Raw genomic sequence first — 18204 nt, forward strand, 5'->3', positions numbered from 1 at the left:
CTTCAACAATGAGTTTTTCAATCAGATTTCTAACATTTTTATCATTGGCTCTACCTCTACTTGGATTTCCTCTAACACTATCATTCTTGTCCTTTTTTCTCCTCAACTTCCTCTTCACTCTCACAACCAATTTATAACATTTCTCAATTGATCTAGGGGTTGCAAGAATTAATTCATCTTGGATGTTGGATCTAAATCCCCCCAAATATATTTCCATCTTTTCTTTTACATCCTCTTCATGGCCAACTCTAATGTCCAACTTATGAAATTATTCAATGTACCCTTGTACATCCAAGTCCCTTTTCCTAAGACCCTACATTTTTTTGCACATCCATACTTTTTAGTCACTAGGTAAAAAATTTACCTTTATTTTGTCCAGCATAGTATAACAAGAAGTAATATTTGGCGTGTTATTCTTCTATCTCTCTTCTTTAACACAATTACACAATAACAAGGCATGTCCTCTTTGTTAGTGTAAATAATTAATTATTATTACACTTTACTTAAGTTTACTTAGGAATATGCATAGAGATATGAGTTGTCTTGTTGACAACATACAAGTTAGAAACTTATTAGAGCACATGGTGTCTACAACATCTCTTTATGAGATACACCTATGTAAACTTATTCTCTCAACATCGCACAAACTCCTATGCTTAGTGGAGGATAATCCACTTTTGGTGGACATGTGCTTAGTTGTGATGTTTATCTCTTTACTGACTCCTAGTCATTTTATTTGCCTTTATATATAGACACTTCTAGTGTGCATTCATCTCGTATCCAATTATCTCATATCTCATATACAATTATCTCATATCCAATTATCTGATATCCATTCTCATTTGATCATCATTAGTCTCTCTTGTGCTATCTATTAAGCTTATTGATCTTGGTGTTATTTTGTCCTAAGGAAAATTCTTACATGGTATCAAAGCTATACCAAATTCTTACATGGTATCAGAGCCATAGGAGTTTCATTGCATAGCCATTGGAGGGATTTTTTGGTAGGTCAAGATTAGAGCTTGCTAGTGCAAATTAGGTATTGGTATCACCTTTATAAGGTCAAAAGACCCCCAAATCAACTTTTGTTTCATCAAAATTGGATATCTAAGGTGAAATCTAGAGTCATTTGATTTTTGGAGGTGCAATGGCGGTGATTCAGGAAAAATAATTATAGAGGTGATTTTCAAACAGTGATATCTCCCTCATACGGACTCCTTTTTTCAAGCATCTTTTTTTGTTTTGGGGTAGAATTTTGTGATCTACACATTGGTGTAGGATGTGTGAGATCTTTGTTCCTAATTTTTTCTAGAAATTGCAAATCTCAATTTTTGCAACTTCAAAGGCTTAGTTCAAGCTCATCTGGACACATATTCAGTTGCTATTTTTTTTAGAGTACATGATTTTTTGTCTACTTTCCAGATCTAGTATCAGTTTAGAGTAATTTTGAGTAGACATAGTACTTTCAAATTTTGGTCTCATTTTGGCCTATTGGCACTTGTAATTAATCAGACCCTTGAGAAGTCTTGTGTCTTATCTTGTTGAGTCTAATATAGCTTCATATTTTTTGTTATAACCATTACAATCATAAGCCCACTTACACCATAAATTGGCAAGTGGGCATTGTAATCACACTAAATATAAAGTGCCAAATCATGCATTAGTGGGAGGGGGGGTTCTTTGATTTTATTTACATTTTGGGAGTGCATACATTATTTGATCTCATGGAGTCATGTCACAAGTGTCAGTTTGGTTTAAAATTGAAGTTGATAAAAGGAACTATCAGAAATGGAGTGCTTTGATGATTGATCATTTAACAGAACATAAGGAAGTATTTCTTTATCTATGTTCTAAAGAGCTACCCTCTTACACTGATCTGTTGCCTATTAGCATAATTTTGCAAGCTATTTTTATAAATATCAATATAGATTGCTTGGATGTCCTTAGAAAGGCAAGTGAATGTGATGACCTTTGGATGTGTCTTTGGAAAGCATATGGAGATCCACAAGTCCCTCCATTCCCAAAAGACATTCTACCACCAGTCACTCCAGTTATGGTACCTACAACTCCAAGTGAGATCATATCTCTTGATGCTCTTGTTGCTTCTATTGATCTAGTTCTAGCCACAGATGCTCCTAATTCAGTGTAACAGGAAATATCATGTCTTCCTATTTCAGCTTCATGCAATGACTTCCTTCCAAACATTGCAAATTTTTTTGTGGAGTCTTACATTGAAGATGCGGGATACATTATTCATGACATCCATCTTCTCTTTTTTGAGGAGAATTCTTCTTTACTTGTTGTGAGGGAACACTCTGACCCTCAACCACTTGATCTTTCTTTAGTATATTTATCTCTCTTTTTGGAGGAGGGTTTTTCCCATGAGGTTTTCCCTCTTTCTTTGTTTTTCAGAGAGATTGCATTACACAGCATTTTATGTAGTGCATTGCATTTGTACATGGGTACCTAACATGGCCTAGTGGTTGGAACCCACATTGCATCTTGCATTTAGCTTTTTCAGCTTAAGTGCATTTCCCTAAGTTGTACTTAAGGGGGGGTGTTAGTGTAAAAAATTAATTATTATTACACTTTACTTAAGTTTACTTAGGGATATGCATAGACATATGAGTTGTCTTGTTGACAACATAGGAATTAGCAACTTATTAGAGCACATGGTGTCTATAACATCTCTTTATGAGATACACCTATGTAAACTTATCCTCTCTTCATCACACAAAATCTTGTGCTCCATGGAGGATAATCCACTCTTGGTGGACATGTGCTTAGTTGTGATATTTATCTCTTTACTAACTCCTACTCATTCTAGTTGCCTTTAGATACAGGCACTTCTAGCGTGTATTCATCTCATAATTAATTATCTCATATCTCATATACTATTATCTGATATCCAACTATCTAATATCCATTCTAATTTGATCATCATTAGTCTCTCTTGTGCTATCTATTGAGCTTCTTGATGTTGGTGTCATTTTTCCCTAAGGAAAATTCTTACACTCTTAATCTTGAATTTTCAATCTTTACTTTTTTCCCATCCTTAATGTCTTCACATAACAATAGTTCTCCATGGAACTAAACCAATCTATGAGTTCTTCATCATCCATCTTACATGCATACAAGGGTAAGTATGATTTTCCTTTTGCATCTCCACTTCTTATGGCTTTAGCAAACTTAGCCATCATCGCATCTTCCAAATCTAATTGTGCTTTCCCTCTCAAAGGATTTGCTTCTTCTCCATGATCTTCAAAATCATTAGCATCTTCTAACTTGTTATTTCCTCTCTTTTCAAGGATCTCATTTCCTTGTCCTTCTCAATCTTCTCCCTTCTCTCTTGTTCAAGGGTTGATCTTATTCTATTATTCTTTGCCACACACTACTTCACAAGCTTGGAAATTTAAGCATGATTGACCCTCTAAGGGATCCCATCATCTTCTCCTTTTGACATCTCCAAATGTACTAAGACTAACTATGGGACACTCAAAAGGAAAGGGACACTCCAAGGTCTGAACAAAGGATAAAATATCCAAAAGACTCCAAAAGATTCCTTCTTTCTCTCAACCTAGGATGCTCCTAAGCTCTAATACTACTTGATACAGAGGATAAGTGTGGTGGGGGTCAAATCAAGTTTGTTCCCATTTAGACCTATAAGGGAAGTACAAAGTTCCCCAAACCCTCTAAAGAGAAAAAGTTCACAAAAAATTCCAACACCTCCCCAATGACCAAGGTGGGTGTCTTAGGCCAATATAAGGTGGACTCAAAGGGTTTCAACCAAATTTTGGTTCTTAAGTAACACCCAACACCCAAAACCCCCCAAATAGTTTAGTAGGCCTAATTATTTTCCTAATAGGTATCCAGCAACACAAATGTGAAGTTTAATCCCAAAATTTTCAAAACACTACCCAAAAAAATGGTGGATTCAAATACCCATTTCATCATTCTTTAACATATCCCAATCCCAAAATAGGTTATTTTGGATCAACATATAGATCTTTAGGTTGTGCACCTATTTTAGGCATAAAATAAGGTCATTTTACAAAGCCAGTGTAAGCCCCACTTACTCTTAAACTTGAAGACTTAAAAAAATCTCTTGAAATGGTTCCACTACAAGGAAAATTAAATCAATTTGGTCTTCAGACCCCTGCAAGTAAGAAACCCCTAGATTAGTCTCCTACAAATCCTCAAAAGTAGGGTTTTTCTATACACCTTCCCAATCAAATATCAAACTTTTGAGAGTTGATACACCTCCTCCATACCATAACAAACCACTTCCAATCATAATACACAAACCTCTAATGGCTAGAACTCCTACTGCCACTCCATAGCCATGAATTTAGTGTCATTCACACTCACAAACTTAATTAGTGATCACCAATCCTTAGAAATTCTTGTCAAAAAATTGTTAGGACTACTTTGTACATACATTTACATGACTATTCCATGAGAATCAAGTTCCTACATTCATGGAATGTTCAACATAAAATAGTGAGATCCTTAAGTAGTGAACAACAAACTTAACAAGAAGAAACCTTACCAATCTCAGTACATTAGAAATTGATCAAACAATTTATAACTATTCTTATGAGATCATAATATTTCAAGAGATCAAAGCTAATCAAGAAACCATGCACAAAATGATTTTAAAACAAAGTTTTATTAAACTTCTCATAACCAGTTCGTACACATGGTTATCAAATTCGTACCACCATATTGCCCTCATACCTTGACAAGGCCATATAGGGTGTATAAAAACTTCCTCAACCAATTTAATTTGGTTGGAACTTATTACAAACATGTTTAAGGTCCTAAAACTAGTTTCCCTCCTAAATACACCTAACCATTGGATTTCAAATAGTTGAATTCCATTTCTTGTTTTATTGCATATTTTAGAAATTAACTCCTCTAATTGCATGGATTCAATCCACAATTACTCCTAGGACCAAATTGACCCTTCTAATAAACTTAGATCCTTTTTTGGCACTATTGGTCACCCTTACATCAAATTTTGTCCTAAATCCTTTATCAAGACTTTTAGGACTTTTTACATTTACATCAAATTGTCCATTACAAAGTGTCATTATTGGCTTCAAGACCTCCCAATTAACATTCAAGGATGCTTTTGATCCTCTAATTATATTTTGTTCCAAGGTGGGTTTAGGTGTTTGGCTAGGTGCCCCTGTACCAAATGTGAGCTTTTACCAATATTGTGGCTAGTCCGTAAATTTATTGGTTTAGATATATTTTTCTTTTAGATCTTCACCATTGGGTGATATATTATTAGAAATAATGTTGAGCTCTTTCCTTGTATTAAGATTTTTTTTCCTTGTAATCAAATGAGATATGGTGCTTAGAAAATTATGGACTTGGAGGATTCACTTTCTATTGAATAAAACTTTGATTGTATCTTTTAAATATCTTACTGAGCTACTCAATATGTGTATTTGGTATGACTTCATCTTCCCAATCTTTCCCTTAATTTTTGGAGAATTCTTTTTCAACTCTATGAAGAGCGGGGTGTGGTGAATCATCATAAACCAAAATTCACTAGCTAACTACAAGAGACATCATATGGAGTAAAAAGAAATGGAAAAAATGAGCAACACATGAATGCCCAAATTTTATATGTGGAGAATCAAAGCTCAAAAAAAAGGTGAGCACTTGCTCACAAAGAATAAATTATTGATGTATATAGTCTAATCACAAAAAAATTAGGACCTCACTACTTTAGACATGCAACCAAAGGTTCGTTGTCAATACGACTATAAACATACAATAGGAGATCACTTATGTAGACTTACAAACAAAGGATCACTACCAAAGTAGTAAGATATAAGAAAAACTTGTCCACCAAAGACTTATTATCTTGGGGACATAATACATACATCTCTTTACAATGATAGTGATCGATTATCCTAATAAAAAAATTATTTGCACAACATTTTCATCCTTAGAAACACACTATTACTTCCATTTCTCCTTTCCCACTATTACTAAACTCTATATTTCCAATTTTAGATCTTCACTAGTTTACATAATATCCACTTTTCACCTTACATTTTCCCAAAGAATTAACTATACTTATAGACAAGATAGATCATTTGAGATAAAACAAAGTTGACAATGTCAAATTGATATTATAGTTTGAGTTATAAGTCACCAAAATAACAACAAAATAAAGTAAGGTCCCGCGCAAGAAACATAGAATGGACCCAATCGAATAAGAGATAATTACTAAATGAATAGGTTACATAGAGAACAATCCCATATGATAGATAAAATATAATCATGAAATGCATAACCAGGAAAATCAAGAAACATGATCTACCCTAGTATATAGGGACCACAAATATGTGACACATAGCCCAATGTTAGAAACATGGTAGCAAATGAATCACTTGACTTGCCAACCATATATAAAACCCCACAAACTATATTAGAAACACTAGTTCATATCAATAATCTATGTCAAGAGTTATCACAAAATATTTATGGACCAGGGAAACAACTAGCTAGAACTACAACACTTGATGAAACAAATTTTTGATCATCAAGAATGATTTTAGGATCACAAGGAAATTCCACAACCAAGAGAAAAAATTGAAGTCTACTACATATGTATCAGTATACTTTCAACCTTCATGTTAGGAGAAGGAACCTTCCAAAATTAAGCACTATTAATTACAATCATAAAATTGGTTTTCTCTATTCATTGAATTACCAACATCCAAACCACGCAGACATATGGATATATGGAGTTCTTGGTAATACTAAACTCTTCCCTTGTATCATGGGTTTTCTTTTTTTCTTTTATTTTCTTTTTTTCCTTCTAATCAACAGTACTTATAAAATTGTGGACTTGGAGGATTCACTCTCCCTTGAACAAAACTTTGATTGTATCTTTTAAATATGTTACTAAGCCACTCAATGTGTGTATTTGGTATGACAACATCTTCCCAATATTTTCCTTCATTTTTGGAGAATTCCTTTTTAAACACACTCTCGATGTTGGGGGGCGTGGGGGGGTGGGTGAATCATCATAGACAAAAATTCACTAACTAACTACAATAGAGTTCCTATGAAAAAAAATCAATGAGAAAAATGAGCAACACATGAACACCCAATTTTTTTATTTGGAGAATCCAAACTCAAAAAAACCAAGGTGAGCACTTTCTCAAAAAGAATAAATTATTAATGTATATAGTCTAATCACAAAAATCGTAGGATCTCACTACTTTAGACATGCAACCAGAGGTTCGATGTTAATACAATAATGAATATGCAATATGAGACCACTTAAGTAGACTTACAAATAAAGGATCACTACCAAAGTAGTATGATATAAGAAAACCTTGTCCACCAAAGACTCATTATCTAAGGGGCATAATACATACAACTATTTACAACGATAACAATAGATTGTCCTAATAATTTTAATTTTTTTGAAAAATATTGTCAACCTTAGCAACACACTGTTACTACCATTTCTCCTTTCCCATTGTTACTAAACTCGATTTCTCTAATTGTAAATCTCCACTAGTTTACATACTATCCACTTCTTTTTCACCTTACATTTCCCAAAGCATAAAGTATACTTATAGACAAGATAGATCATTGGAGATCAAAAAGGTTGACCAAGTCAAAGGGATATTATAATTTAAGTTATAAGTCACCAAAACAACAACAAAATGAAATAATGTCTCGTGCAAGAAGTATCCCACCCAAAACATAGAATGGACCCAATCAGATAAGAGATGATTACTAAATGTATAGGTCACATAGAGAACAATCCCATGTGATAGATAAAATATAATCATTGAATGCATAACTAGAAAAAATTAAGAAACATGATCCACCCCAACAGATAGGGACCACAAATACATGACACATAGCCCAATGTTAGAGACATGGTAGCAAATGAATCAACCGACTTTCCAACCATATCTAAAACTCCACAAATTATATTATAAAACCTAGTGCATATCAATAGTTCATGTCAAAAGTCATCACAACACATTTATGGACCTAGGAAACAACTAAATAGAACTACAACACTGGATGAAATAATTTTTTATCATCAACATTTTTTTTGGATCATGAGAAAATTCCACAACCAAGAACAAAACTTGAACTCAACTACATATGTATCAATACACTTTCACCTTTGTGTTAGGAGAAGGAACCTTCTAGAAATCCAAAATTAAGAACTACTATGTACAATCATAAAATTGGATTTCTATGTTCACTGAACCACAAACATCCAAACCACACAAGCTTATGGATATAATATTATGACACTAAAGAACTATTGAACAATATATTATTATCATCATAGAATGTATAATTGGTTTCCACTATCTCGAGTTTATACTTTTCTTCTATTGTGCATTGTAGATCTTAATACACACATTTCTTCAACTACTATAAATACATACTTGTCTTCAGTTTTTCAATAGGTTTAGTACACAAAAATGATTCTTAGATAATAGAAGACTTCTAGACTATAGTGTTTTAGCAATCACAAACACCTTTGGAATACAATATTTGACATCAATGAGAAAAAACAACCAAACATATATTTCCAAAAATCTACCCCTTTGTCACAAATGGTAAGCAACCAAAAAAATGTAGATTCATTTCTAGATTTGATTTAAAAACATATCCAATAGAATTCATAAATAAATTTGTATTAGCAAATAGATTTGTGGAAATTTGATAATGTTAACCACAAAGTTTTTTTGGCTGAAATATTAATTACTATCTATAATGGCCCCTAATAAGATCTTAATTTTTTTTCTAAAATTTATCTTTGAAGATTTGAATGTACTCAAGTTCATGGTGATTTTTACTTAGGTCAACATATTTTAGAAGCAATGCATACTTAATATTTAAACACAAATATATATCTTGTGATTAATACCAAAGAGAATACAAGAGAAAATCATTACCATATTGCATGCATAGGTGATAACCATTCTTGTTTATAAGTAAATATTTATTAAATTAAGATATGTTATATTTACAAGAAATAATGATCTAGATGATATGTTCATTTCTTGCAAATCATGAAACACTAGCTAGAGCTACATATCCTTCCTCTTCATAAACATTCATAAAAGAAACATTGTGCTCTTTTACTAAAAACAAAGTTTGTTTACATCTTCCACTTTTATACTTCTAATGTAATCCAATACATAATGAATTTTATGTGATTTTTGTTAATGAAAATATATAGCTAGAAAGTACCAAATCTCATACAAATATGTCCAATACATGTGGAACTCAAAGGAATGAGCCTGGAGAAATTATGGTAATGTGCAACATTAATAGTAAGTCATGAATCAAGATTATTCCATGCTTCTAAATCCTTGGGACTCTTCTAGATGCCACAAGCCACAAAACCATTTATTTTTCCACATGTCACAATTATCTTTGTTGTGTTATAATGTGGACATTCCATTGAGCCCTATGAAAAATAAGTTTGAGTCATCCAAGCCATGCAAATATGTATCAAATCCAACTCATTTAATATATTTTCAAAGTATTAAGATAACAATTTGTATAAAGACTTAATATTGTTACTCTAAATATACTTTACACATAAATAATATTAACAACTCAAGCTTACTTAAGATTAGCTAGCATAAGTTAACTTTATTATAAAGTTACTTTTGTAACTTAATATTTAATATTATTCATAGGATATTAGTTACCCTAGATGGAACTCTACAAGATAGATGACAAATCATAATTTAATATTTTCTTAAGGCCTTTATTATATTGTATCACACATTTAATATTTGTAGAATGTGTAGTTGTAACTGACTTATCACCTTTCCTATATAAGGAAGGCTAATTTTTACACTGTATCATATCAATTAATTGCAAGTTATCATCACCCATTTTATTTTGATATTATATCCAAAAAGGTATCATATTTTTTTCCAGCCAAATTTCCTTCTCATTCAAAGAATTTATTAATTGATAGAGATGTTTTATTTTTCCTCTCATAGTCTAGTTCATAAACCATGCATCATTTCAACAATAAAAATTCATTGAATTTTCAAAACTTGCCTCCATTTAGGTTGTCATTACACCTATAGTGATATTATTCAATTTCTTCTCATTCTTGTAGTAGTGAAAATACTACCTTTTAATTATTATTAAACATCTCATTATTGCATAGTGATAGAAGAGATTGAAATATTTACTATGCAATGTCTCTCTATTAGCCAAGTTCAAGGTACCTTCCAACAAGAAAATCATTAGACTATAGACAATTATTGGAAGACCTATTGATAGTCAAGTTCTTGGAGCATTTATATCAAGAAACCTTCATTTATATTTAAATTATTTTACATTCAAAGGATGTTGATATTATTGGAAGTTGAAGTGATCCATACTTCATCACAACACTACAAGGATATTTCACAAAGGAGCAGAGCTCGAATTTAATAGAGTGATAATATATTATATGTCTAGCATTTTGTTAGTTTTGAATTGATTAGTGAATGCATATTGTTCGGTCAAATTGAATTAAATATTTTTCTTGATGAATAGTGTCCCTTCTATTAATTAATAATATAATATACATGTATTCACAAAAGAGATTGGGGAATGCAAGATATTTTACAAGTGTGGTTGTCCTTGCACCAAAAGATTGACCTATCAATGTCTGATATGACCACTAGACTTATACAATCCACAAGAGGCGGGTAGTCCCTTGCCAAGAATCATGAGGGGAGCACTACTATTTTTCAAACGATCTCCCCTTGAATGTTACCCAATGAGATTTAAACCTACAACCAAGATTTTATAACACTTGTTATAAGTAACTGTGGTTTTATTGTACCAAAAGATCAAGATGTTGATGCTTGATGCATTCACTAGACTTATAGAATCCACACATGAGGTAGGTAGTACCTTGTCATGAATCCCAAGTAGAGTGCTAATCATTTTTCCAAAAAGATCACCCCACAAGAGTTCACTGGGTAAGTTGGAAACAATTACAAATAACAACTATACATATGAAAACATGGTCAGGTCCTAGAGAAAGCCATCTCATTTGAACAAGGAAGTTTCAGTCGAGGGAGGGATCCCAATAATCTTTTTCAATCCAAGTATTAGGGATAGTTTTCAGGTCTAGAAGGGACCACCCATATTTATTCTTTTTTCCCTTTTTTTCTTCCTTTGTCATGGAGGGAGAGATCGCAAGGGCTAGGCAACAAAACCACATGGAAGAAGTGGGCTAGGAGGTATCACCACTAGCATTTGGCCAACTAGATCCACCCAATGTTGAAGAGGAAGAAGAAGCCATGGGCTATATAGAAGTAATTTTGTGGTGCCAAGGGGATTCTAAATGATGCCTCCACACACTACATCCTCTACTAAGAGAGCCACAAGGAGCTTGACAGCACGAAGTATAGGAATTTGATAAGAGGAGGAACTATGGTCGTGGTGGTACCCACAAGGTGGAGGTCGGTCCTTGGAAGTAAAATATAGAGGAACTTTGGCAACCATACTAGAGCACTACCTAAATGTTGAAGTAACTTCTAAAGGTGGGCTACCTCTAGTGCAACCTTGTTTACTTGTACTTGCATTTGCATAAGTGCATTATTGCACATATATGCTCTAGTATACAAAGAAACATTGATATATAAAACAACGTATGTGAATAAGACCACATTTCTATCTTTCCATAAAGTGAAAAGGATTTCCATCCAAAAAGCATGCCATGTTTGTGAGTACTTGAAAGGATTCCTAGGGGAATCACCCAATAAAACCATATGACAAGAAAATAGCTTAGGCATAAACTACCAAAAAAATCATAAATCAAACTACAATACTATAGATCTCTTCTGCAAAACCATAAAATATTAAGAAAGACTCAGGTTGCCTGTAGAAAGGGTGCCAAGGGTAAGGCGCATATGCCAAAGTATGTAGCCTAGAGGAAAGCCTTGGAACAATACACCAAACAAATTTTTGGGCTCAATAATTACAAACCAAACAGTGAGAAATTTGTCTCCATGTCTTCTAGGAATACTATAAATACCATCTCTGATTAAGAATAGTGACTATTGGAAAATGGAAACCGACCAAAGATAATCATCTTGGGTGTATAACTAGAAAGAGGAGTACAAGGATACCACTTTAAATACTTTCATCAAGGCATGATAGACTAAAGTACAAGCTTATGAATCATATTTTGATGCAATATTGAGACTAGCAAGTCAAAAGTATGTCAATCTAAGAGAGATAGTTGAAACTAGACATGGTCTTCTTATAATCTGAGATTCATAGAAGCTCTAGAGAAAATGTCTTTAGACATTTTGATGTTGCATTTCTAAAATAGAGAGCACAAACACTTTGAATCTTCATAAGAAGCATCCCCTCATAAAGAAATAATGGTGACCACCAAATGTTTTGTTGGTTGAAAGAAATCTCATCCTGAACTCTATTTCTAACCTAGAAAAGCCACGGCTTAATGGCTTCCCAAGCTCTCCAAATGCTATATTCAACAAAGATGCCCTAGATTTGAGATGAGTTATTCATTAAAACAAGGGTTTCAAAGCCAAACCCCTTCCAAGAGGGTCTGTGAGTAGGAAATCCAAAGGAAATACAATAGTTGGGAATAATATTTAAGATCTCATTGCTCATAAGGGCTCTGATTACCTATTTGGTACAAAGAGAGAACCCTTTCTATTGGGTAGATAAAAGACAAAGCCCACCAGAGTCCTTGGGAAGGTAGCAATACTCCCAAGTAACTGTAAAATCCATGATGATCAACTCCAAAGGCCTAGAGAAAATCATGCAACAACTTCTATAGCTTCTTGTACGATGCTTTTGAAGGAGCCTAACAAGAGGAATAATACACATGGGTAGCTACCAAGACTTTAGAATAAATTTGGAATTTACCAGGAAAAGAAATATGCTTAGTAATCCAAGAAAAAAATCCCAAAATAGGCAAAAAATGATTCTATAAGTCCAGTAGAAAATCTTGTAAGCTAAAAGGGATGCCTAGAAAGTAAAAAATTTCCCCATGTTGAATCCATTTCCAGCCATACTGGAGAACCCAAGGTGATGCTAGGAGAAAGGACTATCAAGATAGCATTGCATTTTATGCCACTAAATGGTTGGTCTAGACAAAAGGTATCCAAGCATTGAAGAGTTGCCCTAATATTATCTTCATCCTAAATCAGATTGACGAAAGAGTCATGTACAAAGTGGTCATTGACAAGTTTAGAAGGTGACTCGAGAAATGCTCAAATTCTTTTTTACACAACCAATAAAAATTGCAAATAAAATAAAATACCCAAATCCTTCAACAAACAACACATAGAGGGAAGGTGCCTAAGAACAACCTTAGTAAATAGATTTGAAAAGACCAAAAGAAGAGGAGTGATACCCATTAATGTTGATGCAAGAAGATGCATCCCCAAATAGATTTTGCATGGATTGAATAAAAAAAGGCCCTTGAATTGTATTTTGATTTGATATTGGCATCATTTTATAGACAATGTTATTCATATGATATTTTTTATGACAATTTGATCATTTGAATGTCTTTTATTTCCCGTTCTATGAAATATATTATTTTCAATATTTTTTAACTTGCAATAAATTTATGTTAAATTCTCTTAAATTAAAAAGATTCTAACTTAATAACAATAATATATAATAAACATATAGAACCTTGTATTTGTTCTAGAAAGAAAATAGAAGTAGAAAGTAATTATAAATTAGTATAATATGAAAAAATCTCAAAATTTCTATGTTCATATGCTTTACTATATAAAGATTCTAAATCAATCTAAATTTATAAAAAATAATATTACGTTAAATACTAATATTAGAAATTAGTAATATATGCAATTTAGCAAACAAGTTTCTAAAATTTATATATTCTATATTTAAAAAATATAAATTAATATGAATTTACAATAAACAAAATTGAATTTGGATACCAGTATTAAATGCCTATCAACTAATAATTATTAATAATATCAAATTTCTTAATTTATTTGAAAATATTTTAAAATTTAGGAATATTTATATTTATCATTTTAAAATATCGAAATAAGTTAATAGCACATATTTATCTTATAAAGTAAAATACTATGTTGTATATAATAAATTCTTATGGCTTAGTAATAATTTAATGTGTCATATTTACAGTATTATATAAATATAACATGTCAATCCATACAGTCAGAAAAATTCAAACTGTCATATGCAATCCAAAAGTGCAAAAATAACCATTACGACCATCAAATTCCATGCTTGGTAAAGAGATTCACTACTAATGAATTTCAAGGTCAGTCAATCAACATCGATATCTTTTGGAAGCCTCACTTACCGACCCTTATCGTATCTCAAGTTGTTTCTATTTTTCAATCATATTTGGAAGTTAGTCTATCATTAACATTTTGAAGAATATCATAGTATGCAATGGAATTATCAAATTGTCTTTGTTTGGTTGCTTTAAATAGGAGAAACTACAAACATTAAAGAAATGACATTATCTATCTTAAAGAGTTTCATTTATTGTCATATCTGTAGAATCTTATTCCCCTACCTTACACACTTTGCCAAAAAAAATCTAGTAATTACCATATGGATCTTGTCTTCAAAGTTGTTTTCCATCGTGTAGATATTGACACCTTGAGGTTAATTGTTTAAGTTGAATGCCCTCGTCCTCTTTGGAATGAAATTTGGGAGCTATATGGAGATCTCGATACTCCAACTTTCCTAGAAGACCCTATTGTGTCTCTTCATTCTTCAAATAAGGTACCCTATTATAACGATTCTCTCGACATTTTTGACACTTTAGTTGAGGTTACTTCAAAGGTTCTTGATGATTCTTCAAAAAAACGTACATATGTCATCACTTTCATTAACTCCTCTAGAATTGTTGACTAAGACTTTCATCATTCTTGATCAGCAAAGCTATCATTGTCTCTCACATTTTATTGGATGACACACTTTAGTATATTCGTCTTTTGCATTTCTTCTTTATTGATTTCCACGCAGTTCCACCTTGTCAGTTGCTTACATTTATATCGGAATGTCCTTAAATGGATTGTGACATCATCATCTTTCCTAAATAAGACACATAAGAAATTTTCATACATATCTTCATTGTTCATGTGGCCATAGTTCATTGCATTTCGAAAATGAGAAGCACACGTACATTTATACATAGTTTTGTTTCTTCCTAAAGGGATACAAGCAATACAATTTTGTTTCTTCCTAAAGGGATACAAGCAATACCAAGCATTGGATCTTGCTTTATCATTTTTGTAGAAGGTTATTCAGTATAGGGCCTACATCATCTCTCACTTTCCCCCCTATGGGGGGTTGTCATTGATTGGATTCTCGTGATATATGCAATTCTTTGATGGTATTGATGTTAAGAATTCCATACATTACTTGATCTATCACTTGTAAATGATTTGCACATCTCTTACTTAGATAAGATTTGTGTGCAATAGAGTTTTCTCCTTTCCTTTCTTGTAGGAGATCAATTGCATGGTTAGTAATGCATAGTTTCCTAATGTGGCCTAGATGTTGGGACCATTTCATATTGAATTTTTATACTAGAGTCTTGCACCATTTGCTGATAATTTTTGTCCCTATTATGCATTTAATGGAGAGTGTAAGCGTAAATTATATACTTACATGCAAACATCAAAAACACTTTTAAGCTTACTTGGGATGAATTGGCGTTAGTTACCATAAAATTACTTTTTTAACATTTCATTTAATATTGTTTGTAGGATCAAGTTAGTTGTCCTAGGTGACATTCTAAACAAAAAATAATATTTGCATTTTTTAGGCATTTGTTATATAGCATAATAAATTTAATATTTGTAGGAATTGCACTGTAACCACCTCACCCCCTTGCCTATATAAGGAAGGCTCATTTATGTACTATATCATATCGAAGCATTGCAAGTTCTTGTCAAGCATTTCATTCGATCCCATTGTTCTTCATTCCTCTGAAAGTTGCAATATTCTATTGTGGTTGGATAGTTTCTTCATTCAATTTCTTGAAGTGTGGCCAACTTCATGGTGGACTCCTATTCTATCCATCAAATAATTCAATCATCATGAGATTATAATGTTTCAAGGATAAATTTGTATGCAAACATATATGATGAGCATGAAGCTAGATAAGATGTAAGGAATAGATAGAGCAAAAATGGTTAAACAAAACAACAAAAAATACCTATTAAAGACGATCTTAGAGCAATTATCAATGAGGGATCAAACAAAGAACCAGGGCACCCAAAAAGACAAACATGATGCCCAAAGAAGGGGTTAGGTAAACTATTGTTATGGTGTGATCTTTTTTTATTTATTATTTTCTATAATTGTAATAATTATTGTATTTGCATAACATCTACTCAATACTAAGTGAAGACAGTGTATTTTATATCTTTAAAACTTAGAGAAAAATAATTAAATCCTCGTCATATTTTAGACATCAAATTTAAAATTAGTAAAAGTACCAAGTGAAATAAACTTATTTTTCAACTTTAACATATAATAATAATTAATTTTAATAAAAAAATAAAAAATAAAAAATAATCTTCTTCACCCCACTCTCTCTCTATATATAACACATCACTCATGATCCAACATTTAAATTGACATTTGAAAGTCGTGGGGTTACAACTCTTAATTATCTGACATAGCAGATTCTACAAAGACAGAAAAAATAAACGCAATGGGATTAAAAGAAGCGTTAAATTATATCATATGATAGCCTGCATATTGACTACTTGATGAACATCAATGACAACTTCCATTTAATTTATAGTTTTTAAATTAAAAATTCAATGAAATTGTAACTTGTCTAAATTGCCGTATATGGACGGCCTGAGGAAGACCAGTGACAGCTTTCCCCATATATTATTATCGTTTGCTGGGAAACTTTCCCAGATTGATAGTTCCAATGCAGAAAAGCCTATGCAAAATGCCATTTCGTAATGGACAAAAAAAGCATATGTGAAGAGTTTATATTTATCAAAAAATGGAACATAAAAATTAAAGGTGCCCCTGTAATCAAATAATTATGAGTACAATTTTGATTTATATCATACATTTCTTATGGACAGGACAGGAAAGTATGCAAAAATATCAGTGAGTTTTTTGTTTAGCTTCAAGTACATGGAGTGTTTGAGAAAAATCACCAAGTGTCTCCGTAAAATAAAACAAGTGATGTGATGACATTAAAGATTCCTCCGTGGTAGCTTACTGTTTGGACGCGTAAACTACATAAGTTTAAGAATTCAGTGTTAGAGAGATTGGAGAAATAAAACAACTTAGCAATATAGGAAGGAAGATGATTGATTAGATTGTATAGTTTGTAATACAGAGTATTTGAATTCATAAAGATGGCAGTTTTAGAAATGAGAAGCCCAAATAACAGAAAGTGGGGAATGTCAAGTCCAAGTATTTCTGCAAGATCAAGCCCAATGGAGATGCGACGTGTGGAGGATGATGAAGCTGCATTGAAAATGGCTGCCATTGAGCAACTGCCATCATTTAACCGTTTAAGGACTAGTATCATGTTTCAGAGTTTTAGTGATGATGATGATGAAGGCCATCGTAAGGAAATCCTCAAAGAAGTTGATGTTCGAAACTTGGATGTCAGTCAAAGAAAAAAGTTCATCGAGAAGGTCTTCAAAGTGGTTGAAGAAGACAACGATCAGTTCTTGAGAAAATTGAGAGCTCGCATAGATAGGTTAGTTTTTTTTGAGAGTTGGAAAGCTTTGGATTAATACATGCTTTAGATTAATACATGTCTGTGTGTAGTATGAGTGAGAATAGTTTTGGAAGGAATTTGTTTATAATTTTTAAAGGAATGTTTTAGATTGTATTGGGCAATTCAGCATTTAGACGAGGAGACATTTGAAATATTAATTTGAAAATTATTTAAGGGAGATAATTTTTACATCAAGTCAAATTGTGACATTGCTATCAGGATTTAGTTGTGTGATTTTGAATCAAATTCATTGACCCATGTTTCATGGGCAGTGATTCAACAGAATCCATCTCTGAGGAGAATAAATGGAACACTTAACACTCATTGGATCTTAGCAGTGATTCAACACAAATCCATCTCTCATGAGAATAAATGGAACACTTAGCACTCATTGGATCTAGCTGAGTGATAACTGTTCTTTT

The 18204-nt window shown here is 32.4% G+C and overlaps 1 protein-coding gene and 1 long non-coding RNA gene across 7 annotated transcripts in view; one reads left to right on the top strand and one right to left on the bottom strand.

Moving 5' to 3' along the window:
• Nucleotides 1-18204, bottom strand: part of LOC149580280 (uncharacterized) — a 191278-nt gene that overhangs the window by 91380 nt on the left and 81694 nt on the right. The window contains exon 2 of one of the 6 annotated variants that reach the window (XR_016353473.1): nt 9161-9478. The exons of 2 other annotated variants lie outside the window; for them this stretch is intronic. This is a non-coding gene — a long non-coding RNA (uncharacterized LOC149580280). Of the gene's footprint in view, nt 1-9160; nt 9479-15721; nt 16097-16726; nt 16982-18204 lie in introns of those variants that run through there. 3 more of the 6 variants (XR_016353476.1, XR_016353471.1, XR_016353470.1) reach the window with 3 other exon arrangements.
• Nucleotides 17163-18089, top strand: LOC149580281 (ABC transporter G family member 38-like). Its single transcript, XM_089790201.1, has one exon. It carries the CDS (start codon nt 17412-17414, stop codon nt 17796-17798), a length of 387 nt encoding a protein of 128 aa, XP_089646327.1. The 5' UTR covers nt 17163-17411; the 3' UTR covers nt 17799-18089.

The sequence above is a fragment of the Cupressus sempervirens genome, chromosome 1 (genome assembly GCF_028749045.1).
Source record: "Cupressus sempervirens isolate cs-2001-9-10 chromosome 1, ASM2874904v1, whole genome shotgun sequence".
NCBI classification, from domain to species: Eukaryota; Viridiplantae; Streptophyta; class Pinopsida; order Cupressales; family Cupressaceae; genus Cupressus; species Cupressus sempervirens.

Coding starts and splice junctions, on each gene's coding strand:
- LOC149580281 (XM_089790201.1), top strand. CDS start 17,412: ATGGCAGTTTTAGAAATGAGAAGCCCAAATAACAGAAAGTGGGGAATG.